At 52.2% G+C, this 18,541-nt stretch overlaps 1 protein-coding gene across 1 annotated transcript; it reads right to left on the bottom strand.

The window, feature by feature from the left end:
* Window positions 1-6,326: 6,326 nt before the first annotated feature.
* On the bottom strand, window positions 6,327-18,118 carry SLC1A5 (solute carrier family 1 member 5). Its single transcript, XM_021681182.2, has 8 exons — window positions 17,421-18,118; window positions 14,446-14,488; window positions 14,007-14,054; window positions 12,957-13,123; window positions 10,832-11,065; window positions 9,900-10,094; window positions 9,627-9,761; window positions 6,327-7,531 (listed from the first exon to the last, which is right to left on the bottom strand). Exons 1-8 carry the CDS (start codon window positions 17,975-17,977, stop codon window positions 7,297-7,299), a joined length of 1,614 nt encoding a protein of 537 aa, XP_021536857.1. The 5' UTR covers window positions 17,978-18,118; the 3' UTR covers window positions 6,327-7,296.
* Between the last annotated feature and the right edge of the window lie 423 nt (window positions 18,119-18,541).

The raw sequence follows: 18,541 nt of genomic DNA, 5'->3' as shown, positions 1-18,541 counted from the left end.
CAAAACCCAGCGCTGCCACACCCCCTTTCTCCCGTTGGGAATTTGGGCCATGGTCACTCTCCCTCTCTGAACCTCTGCTTTGCACCTGGGAAATGCGGGTCATGAACGCTCACCCCCCAGGGGTGCTGTGAGCCACTTGAGTAGAACGGGCTCAGGAATCAAGGCTGGGTTTGGCTCCTGGCACGGCCACTTATTTTCTTTGTGATCTTAGGCAAGTCACTGCCTCCCCAAACCTATAGGTTGGGTGTGGGGAAGGGGTGATACTGCAGAAGCGGGAAGCCCTTGGAGGAGGAGGCGTCACAGACCAGCCTCAGCATTGGCCGGCCAAGCCCCTCCCCCACTGTCCCCTTCTCACTTCCTCAAATCCTCTGCCATCTGGCCATCTCTTTCCCGATGGTCTGGCAGATCGCTTTGGTTTTGCAAGAGAAGCTAGAAATGTTTTCTTAAATCGCAACAGAAGATAAATGCAAATCTGGCCCACTCTCAAACGTGGCTCCCACATCCAAAGTCCGATTTCTTAGAACACAGCCTCTGTTTTTAGCCACTGAACCCGCAAATGGCTCCCAGAGACTGTTAGGTTTCCATGGAGCATTCTGGAAACATATGGGGATGATTTGGGTTATCACTGTGATCGGGTGGTGCTTTTGGCTCTTGGGAGGCATAGCCCAGGGATGGAGATGTCATAATATGCAGGGCATCTTCACATAATAAAGCATTGGCCCTTGTCACATACGGTTTTGAAATGTCCCGTTGGACATTCATGAAGGAAGTGTGATGTTCAAAATCGTTTGCAACTGGTACAGTGATATAAATTAATATATACGTCAATATATGCATCAAAATGTTTAAATATTTCTTTTTTCTTCTCTGAAGAATGGGAACGATCTCTCTATATATACATATTTCTTTAAATTGTTTGCCAAGAACATAAGCTGAAGCTCAAATCATTCTTAAATCATGCAATGATTTTGTTTTATTTAGAAACTTACTTAGAAATTGTTGGTGCAATTTCTTGATTGACACGCTAAATATATATATACACATATATATTCACTTATTTAACTACTTTATTTATTATATTAAATATATATAAAATAACCCTGGCTTAGCTGTGATTTGATAAGAAAACCACATCAAGTGCTTCTGGCAACTTCCCATTAAACTGAATGCCATTAGGTGGCTTGGGGTCTCAACAGATAAAGAATTTCTCTTAGCACCATCCATAGGGTTTTGGTGTTTTCTCCTCTCTTCATTGTTCCTGAACTAATAACAATTACACTAAAAACTTTTGTAGCCTTTATAAAACTGCCTGACAGCTTTGTGTATTCAGTACCTTTATTATCGACTAGGTAGTAATAGGACCGAAAACCTATCGCAGCAATTAACTTGAATTAATGAGTTTATATTAGGATATGTTATTACTGAATTTTAGTACTTTCTCAATTCCTTTTGCATGATTAGCCAGCCAGAACAGAAGTATTTCGATATTGTAAAAACCAGCACATCCATACTAGTGCATATTAACCAAATTTTAGCCTCACGTGGAAAAACTTGGTTAAGAATTATCTGAGCCCCAGGGGCACCTGGCTGGCTCAGTCGGAAAGAGCATGCGACTCTTGACCTCAGGGCCGTGAGTTCAAGCCCCACGTTGGGGGTAGAGATGACTAAAAAAATAAAATAAATAAACTTTAAAAAATAAATAACATAAAATCATGTGCAGGTAGGTTATAGGATCTATGACCTTCATTTCAGCAGAGCCCAGAGGATTTTCCCAGAGCTGACAAGCCAACACGTGGCCGTGATGTGGTTAAAGCATGAAAATATTACATTATAGATTACTGATCTGTTGGTAAACGGTCATCGCCATGGATCCCCTGTTATTACCTCCCTGGCTTTCCATGGGGACTCCCTGGACTTCTCTCCCCCCACCCTACCCCCAGCAACCAAGGGGTTAACACTGGGCACAGCCAGAGGGAAGGAGGTTCAAGTCTCTACCGCTATTGGATGCTCTGCTCCCTTTACCAAGCAGTAAATATTTGTGTATCCTCCCTGGGCATTACAAAAGATTCACTATGGAAAGTCAATGGCTGGCAAACCACCTGTGGACATACGCACCTTTATATACGATAGCCCCAAACCAGAAACCACCCAGTGTCCCTGTCAGGTGGGTGGATACACAAACCTGCACCCAAACAGTGGAATACTCGTCAGTGATTAAAAACAAAAAGGAAGGGACGCCTGGGTGGCTCAGTCGGTTAAGTGTCTGCCTTCGGCTCAGATCATGATCCCGGGGTCCTGGGATCGAGTCCCACATCGGGTTCCCTGCTCCGCGGGGAACCTGCTTCTCCCTCTGCCTCTGCCTCTCTCTCTCTATCTCTCATGAATAAATAAATAAAATCTTTAAAAAAAAAAAGAATAAACCGATATGTACACAAACATGACTAAATCTCAAAGGCATTATGCTAAGTAAAAGAAACAGGATGCGAAAAGCTACCTGCTACAGGATTCCACTAATGTGAAATTCTAGGAGAGGCAAACTAATCTTCAGTGACCCAAAGCAGATCAGTGGTTGCCTGGGCCTGGGGGCGGAGGGAGGGACAGAATGCAAAGGAGCACCAGGATATTTGGGCGTGCTGGGAATATCATGTATCTTGATTGTGGTGGTTTTCACTATCTATGCATCTGTCAATTTTTTTAAGATTTTATTTATTTATTTATTTATTTGAGAGAGAGAGAATGAGTGAGCGAGAGCGCACACGAGAGGGGGGAGGGTCAGAGGGAGAAGCAGACTCCCAGCTGAGCAGGGAGCCCGATGCAGGACTCGATCCCGGGACTCCAGGATCATGACCTGAGCCGAAGGCAGTCACCTAACCAACTGAGCCACCCAGGTGTCCCTGCATCTGTCAATTTTATCCAAACACTTCCTTTCATGGATACACTTTATTGTATGCAAATTATACCTTAATAAGGTTGACATCCTCCCCCCCCAAAAAAAGATTGGGAGAGGGAGTCCAACAGGCCTAGTAACACTGTCGCAAGGAAAGACAAAGGTGTGGGGTGCCTGGGTGGCTCAGTCAGTTAAGCGGCTGCCTTCAGCCCAGGTCATGATCTCAGGGTCCTGGGATCGAGTCCCACGTCGGGCTCCCTGCTGAGCGGGGAGCCTGCTTCTCCCTCTCCCTCTACCTGCCGATCCCCCTGCTTGTACTTTCTCTAATAAAAAATTTAAAAATCTTAAAAAAAAAAAGACAAAGGTGTGATTACCCTGTGCCTGCCAGCCCCCCATCCTGGCCCAATGCAGGGCTAGTGTGAGGACTCCCTCCCAAGCTAGACTCCTTCGAAGGAGCAAGAGGGGTGTCCCCAAAAAAGGGGTGGGTGGAGCCATGGAGAAAGGGAGAGGGAGGCGGGAGCCGGGCCCCAGAGGATGTCTGTCCAGGTGCTTTTCCTTCTTTTCTTCTTTTTTTTTTTTTTTTAAAGATTTTATTTATTAATTTGACAGACAGCGAGAGAGGGAACACAAGCAGGGGGAGTGGGAGAGGGAGAAGCAGGCTTCCCGCGGAGCAGGGAGCCCGATGCGGGGCTCGATCCCAGGACCCTGAGATCATGACCTGAGCTGAAGGCAGACACTTAACCGACTGAGCCACCCAGGCACCCCTTTTCCTTCTTTTCTTATGTAACCTTCACCAGTGGCCTTGGGGTGAAGCATAACAGAGCCATAGTCACCAGAGGGCGAGACTCCACCGTGCTTAGGTAAGGCGACAGGGCTGGGGGGCAGCAGAAACAGGATCTCAACCAGATAACAGCCTCTTCTAGGCAGGTGGCTCTGTAGCTGGAGCCCGATTCATTCATTCCGCAAATATTTATTGAGTGCCTACTAAGTGCAAGGCCCCATGCTGTGCTCTGAGCAGACAGTGGTGAACAGGACAGAGGTGGCTCCCTCGTGGAGTGCACATCCGAGTGGGGACCGGGTCTGCGAGCCCCTGTCCACACTCAGGAGGCTTGAAATAGTTCCAGATTTTTGATTCTTTATTTTTAAAGATTTTATTTATTTGTTTGCCAGAGAGAGAGACAGCGAGAGAGGGAACACAAGCAGGGGGAGTGGGAGAGGGAGAAGCAGGCTTCCCGCGGAGCAGGGAGCCCAATGCGGGGCTCGAACCCAGGACCCTGAGATCATGACCTGAGCTGAAGGCAGACGCCTAACGACTGAGGCACCCAGGCGCCCAGTTCCAGACTTTTTTAAATGACCCAGATCAGTGTCTTAGGCAAATTAGTGGCATGTGCCCAGTAAGTCTTGAAAATGGAATCGAGGGCGCCTGGGCGGCTCAGATGGTTAAGCGTCTGCCTTCGGCTCAGGTCATGGTCCCAGGGTCCTGGGATCGAGTCCCGCATCGGGCTCCCTGCTCCTTGGGAGCCTGCTTCTCCCTCTGCCTCTCTCTCTCTCTCTGTCTCTCATGAATAAGTGAATAAAATCTTTAAAAAAAAAAAAAAAAAGAAAATGGAATCGAAAAACAGGGAAATTGGAACTTGGCCTAGTTATGGATTCCTTATATGTATACATATTGTACATATAGGATATGGGATATATTACACATGTGTGTATCTCTGTAGACAGGCATCCTTCATAATCTGATCCATTCCCCAAAAGCATTAAATAGAAAATTTGAAGATAGGGCGCCTGGGTGGCTCAGTCGTTAAGCGTCTGCCTTCGGCTCAGGTCGTGATCCCAGGATCCTGGGATCGAGTCCCGCATCAGGCTCCCTGCTCGGCAGGAAGCCTGCTTCTCCCTCTCTCGCTTCCCCTGCTTGTGTTCCTGCTCTCTCTCTCTCTCTCTCTCTCTCTGTCAAATAAATAAAATAAAATATTTTTTAAAAAAGAAAAAGAAAATTTAAAGATAAACAACTATTTTAAGTGGGGAAAGTAATGCACTCCCAGCTCCTTCCAACAATCCCAACTAATTTCCCCAAATACCATTAAAACTCAAAACACTTTTATAACCACCCACCAAGGATTTTGGCGTAATAGAAAGCATTGAAAACGTCAATTACTTCATTATTCAACACTTAATGAACTCATTAGTGGTTATGTTTGTGTGCAATACACAATTTTGCACCGAATCAGATATGAATTATATTTTCCTTCCACACTGCAAGGATCAGGAGATGTAACTAAATATCCCCCCCCCCCAAAAATGCTGAAGATACTCAAGATACCATCTGTAATTGAACTCAGATTGGGGGTGCCTCCAGGTACCTGGCAGGAGCCTACATAGGGCTCTGGGAGGGGAAGATAATGATCAGTAATGTGTAACATGTTTCAGCAATGTACAAGGCAGGATTGTTAGAGCGGGTGAGGCGCGATTGGTGTCATCCACATCCTGGACTCAAACGGGACTTAAAAACAGTTGCACAGGGCGCCTGGGTGGCTCAGATGGTTAAGCATCTGCCTTCAGCTTGGGTCATGATCCCGGGGGTCCTGGGACCGAGCCCCACGTCTGGCTCCTGGCTCAGCGGGGAGCCTGCTTCTCCCTCTGCCGCTCCCCCGCTCATGCTCTCTCTGTATCTCTGTGTCTCGAATTAATAAATAAAATCTTTAAAAAAAAATAAAAATAAAAACAGTTGCACAGCAGGGTTTTTTATTCAAACGGCAAATTCAGGGTTTTAAAAAAGGGAGGGGACAAGTCCTTACTGGCACTGTTTGGATAGTGAGAGTTTCAAGTATCAAGGGACACCCGCATTCCTATGTGGGTGGTTACACTGGAAAATCAATTTCTTCCCTGGAGTCGTACAAAGTTTCTCAACTGGGAGATGGTATACATAGGCTAAAATGCAGATCTTCGGGGCGCCTGGGTAGCTCAGTCGTTAAGCGTCTGCCTTTGGCTCAGGTCATGATCCCAGGGTCCTGGGATCCAGCCCCGCATTGGGCTCCCTGCTCAGTGGAGAGGCTGCTTCTCCCTCTCCCACTCCCCCTGCTCGTGTTCCCTCTCTCACTGTGTCTGTCAAATAAATAAAATCTTTTTAAAAAATAAAAATAAAAATAAAAAATAAAATGCAGATCTTCAGTGTACAGGCGAATTTTTCCAAACGTATAGGTCTGTGTAAGCAACACCCGCCTCAAGATACGGGTTTGCTACATCGTGAAGTTTCCCTGGGCCCCTTCCCAGTCACGAAGTCACCCTCATAGGTCATCACTGTTTGGATTTCTCTCACAATAGACCAGTTTAGCCCGTTCCACACCTTCATAGAAACGGAACTAGGTAGCATACACTGTTTCCAGCTTTCACTCAAAATGTTATCCATGGGATGCATATCCAAATGGAATAGATCTTTTTTTTTTTTGCTGAGTGGCCATCCATCATAATATTTGTACTCCTCTATCAATTGATGCATTTCCAAATTTTGGCAATTATGGGGAGAGCAGCCATAGACATTTGTGTACTGGGCTTTGGGTGGACCGAAGTTTTTTCTTCTCTTTGGTAAGTGGGACTCCTGAGCTGTTAGTAAGTGTATTATGTTGACTTGGTAAGAAACTGCCCAGCAACTTTTCCCAAGTGTCTGGACTGTTGTGCATTCCCGCCCGCAGAGTGTGGGGCTCTATTCAGTCGCTCTACTTCCTCAGCCACACTCGGCACTTGCTTTCTGCCTTTCCAACAGGTGTGCAGTGGCAGCTCATCGTGGTTTCTCCAGTGGGGTTTTTTGATGAACAGCTATTTTATGTCAACGAAGCCCGATTTTTCGTGTTTGTTTTTTCTGTGTGGCTCGTGCTTTTAGTCTTAAAAACATCTGATGAGATACGCTTCACAACTTTATTGCTCAAAAAGGTCCTTTGGAGTGACAGCAGTCTTTGTCCTTGGTGTCCCCCACCCCGGCAGGGTCCCCTGGAGTGTTTGTTACTATGGAGGGAACAGAGGGCCTGGGGACAGGATGGGATGTACCGTAGAGTCACAACACACACACACACACACACACACACACACACACAGTTACAGCCACCAAAATAGCCAGCAAACCCATTGGAACATCCTTCCTCGCAGAGGGCAGAAGCCCACATTTACACTATTTCTCCATCTTGTTTCCTAGCTTTGGGTGGGAACAGGAATTGAGGACTGGGGGAGATCTGGGGAGAGACACACACATACACATCTACCCCAGCATTGAGGTCTCCCAGATCTGATGTCGTGGGGCGGGGCATCAGCTGAGGCCCCTGGGTCCCCCGAGTGTGCAGGCAGGGCCTCCAGAGCCCCACTTCATGATCCCAATGTCCACAGTGGCCCCATCAGGGCAGGGAACGTCCCTATGGGGTTTACATAACTGATTCCTTCTCGCAGTGGCCCGCATCCCCCGCAGGTCCGGGACAGCGTTTGAGGAGGGGGTTCCCCTCCTCTGTAGGGACGTGCAGGGGAGACAGGGGCATCTCGCTCTTCACTTGGATCAACTCTGGCACCGAGCTCTGCAACTCTGAGCGATCCACGTAATTTTGGAGGAGTCCCGCCCCAAAGGCATCACCTTCCACGTTGAGAACGGTACAGGACCGGTCCCTGAAGAGGCAGGAGTGACAGGGAAGTGAGTGGGAGGGGAGAGGGTAGCACTCAACCCTCCCGCTTCTCCCCGCAAAGCCTGGAGTCCCCATGGCACCCTCCTTCATGGAACCCTGATCCTAGACCCAGCTCATCCCTCCATCTTCCCAGGATCTCCAATATCCCTTCCTCCTAGAACCTCAAAGATCTTTTCATCCAGAATCCAAAAAGCTCCCTACCTCTCACCTCTCTTCTTTCCTGTGGAATCCCAAAGTATCCCACATTTTCTCTGCCTCAGAACCCCAAAGATCCCCTCCTCCATCCTCCCTGGAGCCCAAACGATTCTTCTTCCAATAAAACACAAGATTTGCTCCTCCTGGAACCTCAAAAAGTCACCCCTCCCTTCTCTTGGGGCCTCAGAAGACCCATCCAACCTCTCCTCTTCCCCCTGAAATACTACTTTCTCACTCAGGCCTTTCTTTTTTTTTTTTTTAATTTTTTAAAAATTTAAAAAAATTTTTTAAATTTTATTATGTTATGTTAGTCACCATCATTAGTTTTTGATGTGGTGATCCAAGATCCATTGCATTCATATAACACCCAGTGCTCCATGCAGTACGTGCCCTCCTTAATACACATCACCAATACCCATCACCGGGCTAACCAATCCCCCCTCCCCCTCACTCAGGCCTTTCTAAAGAGCTCTTTTCCCTTCCTCTTTATACTTTGTGTGTGTGCCATTTTAGAAAATTGAGGTATAATTCACATACCATAAAATTTACCCTTTAAAAAAAAAAGATTTTATTTATTTGAGAGAAAGAGTGAGAGAGAGAGAGAGCACGAGCAGAGGGAGGGGTAGAGGGAGAGGGAGAAGCAGACCCCCCACCAAGCAGGGAGCCCAACACGGACTCAATCCCAAGACCGTGAGATCATGACCTGAGCTGAAGGCAGACGCTTAACCGACTGAGCCACCCAGGCGCCCCAAATTCACCCTTCAAAAGTATACAATCCAGGGACACCTGGGTGGCTCAGTTGGTTGGATGTCCGACTCTATTTCGGCTCAGGTCATGATCTTAGGGTTATGAGATCGAGCCCTTCGTCGGGCTCCACACTAAGTGCAGAGCCTGCTTAAGATTCTCCCTCCCTCTGCCCCTCCCCCGTGTCCCCTCCCTCACACATGCGCATGCTCTCTCTCTCTCAAAAAAAGAAAAAGGTATACAACCCAGTGGTTTTTAGTATATTCAGAGTGGTACGACCATCACTGCTACTTAATTCCAGGACATTGTCATTGCTCTAAAAGGACACCCCACACCCACCAAGCAGTTATCCCCCGTTCCCTCCTTCCCCGGCCCCTGGCAACTGCTAACCTAGGGTCTACAGATTTGCCTATCCTGGACATCACATAGAAATGGAATCATGATATGTGGTCCTTTGTGTTCTGCCTTCTTTCACTTAGCATGAGGTTTTCAAGGGTCCACCACGTGGTAGCGTGTACATATGTCCATGCTTCATTCAATTTTATTGCTGAATGATATTTCATTGTTATGGATATATGACATTTTATGTATCCATTCATCAGTTGATGGACATTGGGTTGTTTCCACCTGTTTGCCATTATAAATAATGCCACTACGAACGTTCATGTACAAGTTTTTGTGAACATGTTTCCAATTCTCTTGGCATTATACCTAGGAGTGATGTGGCTGAGAAGTAGTAACTCTGACCAGGGGCTCTTATAAGGGAGTTACATGTTTCCGTCATCTGATCCTCAAGGAGAGACCATTCCATTCTCTCCATTTTACGGATGGAGAAACTGAGACCAGCGATGAAGGACTCAACCTGGGTCACATTAGCTAGCAGAGGTGGCCCTGGGATTTGAACACAAGCAGCCTGGCCTAAGAATCCACTCAATATATTAACCACTGGGGCACACTACCTCTCTGGGGTTCTTCTTAGAACCCAAGATCCCTTCGTTCCCTCTGATTAGAACATTCAAGACACCATCCCCTTTCTTGCTCTCCTCTCCTGTCCACAGGCTCTCAATGACCCTCCTGTTCACCCCCTTTCCCTGGGGGGTGTACCCGTTAGGCCCCGGAAGCCCCAAACCCACACTTACACCAGCCAGTCCACAGCCAGGATCAAGGAGATGTCCCGAACTGGCAGGTTGACTGCCTCCAGGATGATGGCCAGGGTGAGGACGCCTCCAGCGGGAATGCCCGCGGCACCCACACTGGACGCCGTGGCGGTGACCCTGGGGGAAGAGAGCGGAGGTCAGGGAGAGGGGCCTCGGCGGCATGGGAAGCTGGCTCCCTCCAGCCCGCATCCACGCTGGGGGGAGGTGTCAGAGGGGCCGAGGGGGGGGTCCTGGCCACAGCCACCCCACACTCACAGGATGGTGATGATCTTCACAAAGTCCAGGGATCGCTGGTTGAGCTGTGCAATGAACACCGCGGCCACACACTGGAAGAGCGCCGCACCATCCATGTTGACCGTGGCACCGATGGGTAGGATGAAGCGGCTGATGTGCTTGGTGACGCCATTCCTCTCCTCCACGCACTTCATCATTAGGGGCAGCGTAGCGGAGCTGAGGGGCGGCCCTGTCAGTCAGCGCGTGACCCGCCCCCTGCCGAGGCCCCGCCCAGTCGACTAACCCACTGGCCAATCAGCGCACTACAGGCTCCGCCCACCAGCCTAGACCCCACCCCCACCACGCCCAGCCTTCCCCAGCTCTCCATGCCCATGCCCTTCTCTTCCCAGAGCCAGAGGCCCCTGGGATCCTGCAGAATGCCAGGATTCCAAAATATAGGAGTCCTGGACCCCCTGGAAGAGTACAGGCTGCTATCCTTCAAAATACACATAAAAATTCAAACCGAAATTCTATAATGCCTTGGAGCTCGCTGACCCACACTCCCTCCCTGCTCCACCAATAATAGATCTTGGCTAAGAATTGCTATTCTCTGAGGAACCCTGCTGTGGGGAGGGCCGGGTTCTGAGGGCACAGGTGGACAAAATACCTAGAAGAGGGTGGAAAGGGCTCCTAAATGATTAGATCCAGAGTGGAGCGCTAGACCACTGCCCCCAGGGCCAGGCCTTGTGGAGGAGGAGGGGTTCCCAGGAAGGAAAGAAGAAGAAATCTCTCTCTAAGACAGTGGTTTTCTAATGGGGGAGAATAGAACCTTATGAGAAACTCACAAAAGTATGGCCCCTATATCCAGATCCAGTGTCCCCAGATGATAAAATGTCAAGGGTCTCCAGATACTGATACCCACTCCAGGCCTCTTAAGCTTAAAAATCCTGCACTAGTCGGCCCCAAAGCCATACCTAGAAGAGGTCCCGAAGGCAGTGGCCAGCGCTGTCATGATGCCCCACAAGAAGCGGTAGGGGTTTTTGCGGGTGAAGAGGAAATAGATGAGAGGCAGCACCAGGAGCCCATGGATGGCATGGCCCAGCAGACAACACAGGATGTATTTGCCGAGACTGGCGAAGAGCATCCCCACGTCCTCCATCTCCACGATCTTGCCAGCCACCAGGAACAAGATGCCCACAGGGGCATACCTAAGTGCCCAGGAGACAGATTGCGGCCTCTGACTGTGTGTCCACGCAGGACCAGGCTTGGTGCTCAGTACACAGCCTGACCACAGGCTCCCTTGTGGGCAGGAAACATGATGTGTGCTGAGGTTTGGGCACCTTCCCTGCCATCCTCCAAGCTCTTTCCCCTTGAAAACAGCAGGGAGATAAAGAAGCCTGGGGGTTCCTATCGCTCGCTTGGAGTTGAATCACTAACCAGATTTGGACGGAACACATGGCCCCCATGAGTGAGTCATTTACATGTTCTGGTTCGTTTGTTACAGCAGCGAGGATGATTTAAACCGATACAATCGGGGCGCCTGGGTGGCTTAGTCGTTGAGTGTCTGCCTTCGGCTCAGGTCCTGATCACGGGGTCCTGGGATCGAGCCCCACATCGGGCTCGCTGCTCGCAGGAAGCCTGCTTCTCCCTCTCCCACTCCCCCTGCTTGTGTTCCCCTCTCGCTGTGTATCTCTCTGTCAAATAAATAAAATCTTTAAAAGAAAAAAAAAACTGATACAATCTCTCACCACATCATGAAAACTAAAAAGTCCGTCACTCGGGTCTTAATAACAACCCGCAGATACGAAGCATTTATGATGGGCTGAGCCCTGGAACACAATTGAACCTTTACCACAATCCCACACAAGCTCCTATTTTAGTCCTCTGTAGCTACAGTTGAATTGAAATCTAATAGGTCTATAAAACAGGGACATTTGGGCGCCTGGGTGGCTCAGTTGGTTAAGCGACTGCCTTCGGCTCAGGTCATGATCCCGGGGTCCTGGGATCGAGTCCCACATCGGGCTCCCGGCTCAGCGGGAGGCCTGCTTCTCCCTCTCCCACTCCCCCTGCTTGTGTTCCTGCTCTCGCTGTCTCTGTCAAATAAATAAATAAAATCTTTAAAAAAAAAAAAAAAAAATTTAAATCTTTAAAAAAAAAAAAAAAACAGGGACATTTAGGCTACCAGCCTCATAGGAATGTTGGAGGAAAAGGGGTGCCAGGGGAAGTGCCTTGAAAGCTCTTTGTACACAATAAGTGATCTATAAACTTCTGCTGGAATTATTATCACCCCCTCCTGCAGTGATGATCCCAGGGGTGCTCCTGCCTCCCAGCCAGGAGGCCTCCCAAGACTGCCTTCCCGGTTTGATCACTATGGCTAGTTGTCGCCCAAACCCCTTCTGCTCTTTGGTAGCAGAAGAAAGGCCCCGTTGGCCAGCCACCTGTGCAGCTACGTTTGGCCAACTGCCCAAGCTCCGGCCCGTGGGATGAGCCCAGAAGTTATACAAGTGACTATCTGATAAATATTAGCCAATACTGTTTACTGTCGACATGCTATAGGCCAGGTGGTATCCCAAGAACTTCACACTCATTTGTGCCTGGTACTGTCAGTCCCATTTTCCAGATGGGGAAACCGAGGCAGAGCGAGCTAAGTCACTTGTTATAGGGCTTCCAGGTGGGAAGTCATAATGATAGTGATCATAGCTAACAGTAAGTAAATGCTCAGGAGGCGCTAGACATTTAAAACACTTTACAAGTGCTTTACCTAGACCACCTATTACTCATTTCATCTTCATGGTAACTCGGACATTTGATCCCATTCAAATCTCTGCAGTGGAGATGCATTCGCTAAGTTGTGGCCACAGCTTGGCTGGCTTTTTGTCACCTTCCAGGAGGATCCAGAAGGTGCTGGCGTCAGTCTCAGCTCCCATGGAATACTACATAGTCCTCATCTTATAATGAAGACACTGAGGCACAGACAGGGTAGGATCACTTGCCCAAAGTCACATAGCCAGGGGATGGTCAATGCTGGGTGTGAATCCAGGCCATCTGGCTGGATGGAGGGTTGCCCCATCCCACATCGCCCCCCCCACCACCACCTACCACATGATCCAGGAGACCAGCACCATGGTGGCGTCATTAAAGGAGTTGAAGAAGCGGATGAGCAGCTCTCCCTCAGGCCCCAGCTTCCGCAGGGCCACACCAAAGACAATGGCAAATACCACCAGGCCCAGGATGTTCATACTCTCCACCTCATCGCCAATGGGCACCTTTGAGCAAGGAACAGATTGGGATGGGAGGAGGACGCTCGGTCAACCTGAACAGTCACTAAGGGCCTGTCCTGGGCCCTGCTGGGACCCAACGCGGACCAAACAGCTCCTGGAGCTCATTTGTCCCTTCCTCCCAAGGCTCACAGTCCAAGTCCAGGAGAAATAGACCTGTCACCAGGGACCACTCAGAGTGATTGGAATAGGGAAACCCAAGGGAGTGTCGGAACTGAGGGGGGATGCCAGCTTGGTAGGTGGTGTGGGGGGGGAATCAGGGAGGGCTTCGTGGAGGAAGGGGCTGAGAGCTGGAGAACAGGAGGATTAACCAGGTCAAGAGGGGTGGTAGAAGGTTCTGGAGAGGGGAAACAATGTGCAACCGTCTGGAAATGAGAGCACCTTGGGCATTCAAAGAGCAGAAAGAAACCCACTGTGGCTGGAATAGGCCGGCCAGAGTCAAAACATGAGGCTGGGTGGGCGGCTGGGCAGAAGCCTGACTTCGCAGGGTCCCATGGAATGTGGCAAGGAGCCTGGGCTTGCTTCCGAGGGCACTAGGGAGCATAAAGGGGCTCTGGGTAGGGGAGAGACAGGGTCAGGTTTGTGCTTTGGAAGGACTACTTTGTACCAGGCTGAGGGTAGGTGGGAGAAGGGGAGCCAGGGGCAGAAAAGAAGCCTGCACCGGGGAGGGAGAAGAAAGGGGCAAAAATGGAGAGACTAGAAAAGATAGAAATTGGGCAGCGGCTGCAGAGAGTATAAAACAAATACCACCGAATGTCAGAAGACCCCCGGTGTGGGGGGGGGGCAAACAAAGGCTGGGGTGGGAACAAAATGGAAAAACCCCCGCAATGGGCCGAGGGATGGGGCCCCACCCCCCTTCCCCTGCTCTCACCTTCACCTTGGTTCCATTGATCCATCTGTTTTCATAGGAGGTACTGTACTGCAGGTGAGGGTGGGCAAGAGTCAGCATCAACTGCCACAGAGGCTTCCCCACCCCTTCCTGGCGCTAACAGTGCTCTAAGCCAGCCCTAAGCACCCCTAAACACCATCTCCTTGCATCCTGCCAGTAACCCCACTGAGGAGGGATTTTCATACCATGTGCCCATTTTCCAGAGGCGGAAACCGAGGCTCAGAGAGGCAAAGGCACTTGCCCAGGGTGACACAGCTAGAATTAGAACCCAGAAGGGGCTCAGAACTCATATTCTCCTGTCTTGGTGAGGGGCATGGAGGGGTTTCAGAGACCACCCAAAAGCAGGCACCCAGGGGCTGCAACTGGCTGTCTCCCTCCCAGCCCGCCCCCCACCCCTCGGGACATACCCCCAAGGACTCACTGAGCGGAAGGCCGCGGACACCAGGTTGGAGGGGAAGATATTTCTGCGAAGACAGACACGGAGGGGGGCACGTTATTAAATACCCCGGGGAGGGAGGGGAGGTTGGGAGGGGAATGTGTATGAGAGGCTGCGTTGGCCTCTTGGGATGGGAAGAATCTTGGAGGCCCCGTTGGCACCCAAGTGTGGTCGCCACCTAGGCCTCAGGCTGGCTGTGGCCTGGCAGAGTTGGGCCCTGGCCCGCACACTTTTCCAGGGGGTGGGGAGTCTGAGCTGGCCTCCTAGGGCCCCACAGGCTGGCCTGCTAGCCCCGGCCAGCCCCGAGGGATTGTGGACTGGAGGAGGTGAGGAACACTGGCTTCCCAAGGCAGGCAGGGGCAGGGTCACCCAGGCCTCAGCTCCACCCCACGCAGCAAACTTAATACCCTGGGCATCTTGCATCAGCCACTTCCTCCTGGACGGCTGAGAAACGCTCGGGCCTTGGGGCCCGGGCTGAGTGGGTCACAGGGTATGGGGAAGATCTGGGTGTGTTGGAAAGAGGTGGCAAGACAGAGTGACAAGGGATGGCTGTGTGTCATGAATGTGTATCTGTGCAGCAGCGTGTGGTAAACCCCAGCGAGCATGTCTCGGAGTGGGACGAAAATTACAGCAAATGTGGGGGCGACAGTCCTTGCAGTGCTTGACATAAATCCACTCATTTATTTATTTTATTTTTTGTTTTTTTAAGTAGGCTCCCCGCAGGGCGCCTGGGTGGCTCAGTCGTTAAGCATCTGCCTTCAGCTCAGGTCATGATCTCAGGGTCCTGGGATCGAGCCCCGCGTCGGGCTCCCTGCTCAGCAGGGAGTCTGCTTCTCCCTCTGCCCCTCACCCCGCTTGTGCTCTCTTTCTCTCACTCTGTCTCTCTCTCTAATAAATAAAATCTTTAAAAATAAATAAATAAGTAGGCTCCCCACCGAACACGGAGCCCAACGCGGGGGTTGAACTCACCACCCTGGGATTGAGACCCGAGCTGAGATCAAGAGTCCGACGCTTCACCGACTGAGCCGCCCGGGCACCCCTAAATCCACTCATTTGATCCTCACGACAGCCCTCTGGTCCCCATTTTATAGAAGAGGGAACCAAGGCACAGAGAGGGAAAGAAACTTGCCTTGGCTAGTAAGTGGCCGAGCTGGGATTTGAACCCAGCCAGCCGGCTGCGTAGTTCTAACCACCCGGCAATCTGGTGTCCTCCCTCCACCAATGATGTTGCTCAAATGTTGGTATCCGGTGGGGGGTGCGGGTTAGTGTTCAGATACGTGGGATGGTGTTGGTGTGTATGGGGTCTTGAGCATGGATGTTTGAGCAACGCTCGATGTACTGGTGTGGTCCTTGGCATCCGTGAGTGGCTGTGCAAAGGGATGCTTAGTATCCTGTGTGTGTGTGTGTGTGTGTGTGTGTGTGTGTGTGTGTGAGTGCACGTGACAACTGGTGTAAGGCTATGTGTCAGTGTGAGAGGCCGCGGCTGTGGCTGAGTGTCTGTGTCCAGCTGTGGCCCAACTGCCTATAAAGTTGTGCGGTTCTGGGCGCCTGGGTGGCTCAGTCGGTTAGGCGACTGCCTTCGGCTCAGGTCATGATCCCGGGGTCCTGGGATCGAGCCCCGCATCGGGCTCCCTGCTCCGCGTGAAGCCTGCTTCTCCCTCTCCCACTCCCCCTGCTTGTGTTCCCTCTCTCGCTGGGTCTCTGTCTGTCAAATAAATAAATAAAATCTTTAAAAAAAAAAAAAAAGCTGTGCGGTTCTGAGGTGTTCCAGCTAAGTCTCTGAGGAGCTGGCCAAGTGCCAGTTCCTTCTATTTCGGCACACAGGGGAGGCCTGTGCACATCAACAGCCTCCGAGTGGGTGTGCCCATTGGCCAGAAGGCCTGTACCCATCCAGGCCCGGCAGGGCTGGGTCAGGACCCTGCTAATCTCCCCCAGCCAGGAGGCGCCCACCCACTGCGACTTCTAGACACCAAACCCGCCCCCAGGTCTCTCATCTCAGCCGTCATGGATCCCCCAACCGGCTGGGAGAACCCGCTTCCGTGACTCATCATTTCCTCCCGCCACTTCCAGGAAGTCCCCAACCAGCCTGGAGACACTGAATCAGCAGGCCCCAAAGGCAACCCAGGGGTCTGCCCTCCTCTAAGCTGGGAGAGCTTTGGGTGGGGAGCAGCGATCAGAAGGAAAAGAGTCCGCTCTCTTTCTAACTGGCCCCCTTCTGTGCAGCCTCATGTGGGTTTGGGGGGGTGGAGGGAAAGCCCAGACAGCCTCCCCAGACAGGAGGAAATAGAACTGAAAGTCTCGGAGGTGGCACGGTTTAGCAGGAACATATAAAAGGGAAGCTGCCAGGGCCCAGCTGAACTGGGCCAGGAAGGGAGGCTGAGAAAAAAACCTGGTCATGTCCCGGTGACACGTAGCGTGGGGAGCCCTGGGGCTGGAGGTCAGTCAGATCTCCTCTTGATCCCCCTCGGACTCCTCACCCAGGGGTTACAAGCCGTCTGACCCTGGACTCAAATCTTGATCCAGAAGCCCCATCCTGAGGCCTTTAGCAGCCCCCAAATCCCCTTCCAAGCCCCCCCTCACCCCCAGGATCCTCTCCCCTCCCAGGAGCCCCTCCTATGTCCCCTCCCTCCCCAAACTCCCCCAAGCATTACTCCTTCTTCCCTCTATAAGACTTCCTCGCCAATCACCTTCTTGTAGGGTCCCCGCTAATGTCCCCGGGCGCCCACATGAGAAGCCTCCTTTCCCAGGGCTCTGTCCTCACCCGCTGTACTCTGACCCTCAGAGGGCCACGATCACCATCCCTCACCACCCTGTCCTGTCTTCCTCAGGCCCCGGGGATGCCCTCTCCGATGCACGTGGCCACTCCCGCCATCCCTAACACGCGTCCCCTCCCCACGTGGCTGAGGCACCCCTTCCCCACCCCCACCCCCACCGACTCCACCGGGCGGGCGGGGTCTGACCTCACAAGATCCAGGAACGAATCCAGGACTTCCTTGCTGGGGGCCTCTTCCGCGGCGCCCGAGGTCCCGACCGAGGCGTTGATGGCGGCGAAGGCGGCGCCCGGCTGCAGGGCCAGCGCCAAGCCCACGCCGAGCGCGGACGCCAGCAGCGTGGTGACCAGGAAAAAGAGCAGCGCCCAGGCGCCCAGGCGGCCGAGCGCGCTCGAGTCCAGGCTGGCGGCGCCGCCGATCAGGCTGCACACCACCAGCGGCAAGATGATCATCTTCAGCAGGCGCAGCAGCAGCTCGCCGGGGAAGGCGAAGGCAGCCAGGCGCGCGGGGCCCAGAGCTAGCGCGCCGCCGGCCCCCGAGACCCCCAGACCCAGCGCCACGCCTGCCACGACGGCCACCACGGTCAGCAGCACCAGCAGGTTGGCGCGAAGGCAGCGGCGCACCCGGTCCCGGGAACCGCCGCATCCGCCTCCTGTTGCGCCGGGGTCCTCCATAGGGACCAACGTCGGGGCACCGTTCGCGGTGGGCTCAGCCTTGGGGTCTCCCCGAGGCGGATCGGCCACCATGATGAACGCCCCGGAGTTCCTTAGCGCCTGGAAGCTGGGCGCGCTTGGGTCTCCTTCCCGGGACGCCGACGTTCCTTAGAACGGAGAGTTTTGTAACACAGCCTGGAGGCTGGAACTTTGGAAGGTTCCCCGGAGTTGGGAATTCACAGCGCCTTGGTTCCTGGGGTGTCTGAGATCCCCAAGCTGGGCGCTGAGGCTCTTCTGCTCTCCCAGGTGGTGTCCGGCGCCCGAAATCTGGGAGCACTTGGGTTTCTCGGCCCCAGGGATGGGAATACAAGAGTTTATCAGGCTGGGACCTGAGGTCCTTGGCTCTGGAAGGCTGAAGGCGTCCAAGCGGCAGAGGTCCTCAAGAGGTCAGGTCCTGGTAGCGCAGATCCGGGAGGCAGGGATCCGGAGTGCCGGGGTCCTGGAAACCGAGGCTGGGGAGCCTGAATCCAGGGGGCGGGAGACAGAGATCCGGGAAGAGGGGAGCCAGGCTTTTGAGTCCAGGAGAGGAGATCCAGGCCCCTAGGAAGCGGAAGGCGGGGGTCCGGGACCCTGGGAGGTAACTGCGGCGGGTCCGGG

This window comes from Neomonachus schauinslandi, chromosome 16 (assembly GCF_002201575.2).
Source record: "Neomonachus schauinslandi chromosome 16, ASM220157v2, whole genome shotgun sequence".
Classification (NCBI taxonomy): Eukaryota; Metazoa; Chordata; class Mammalia; order Carnivora; family Phocidae; genus Neomonachus; species Neomonachus schauinslandi.
The sequence above is the reverse complement of the archived record's forward strand: the minus strand, read 5'-3'. Positions and strand labels throughout refer to the sequence as shown.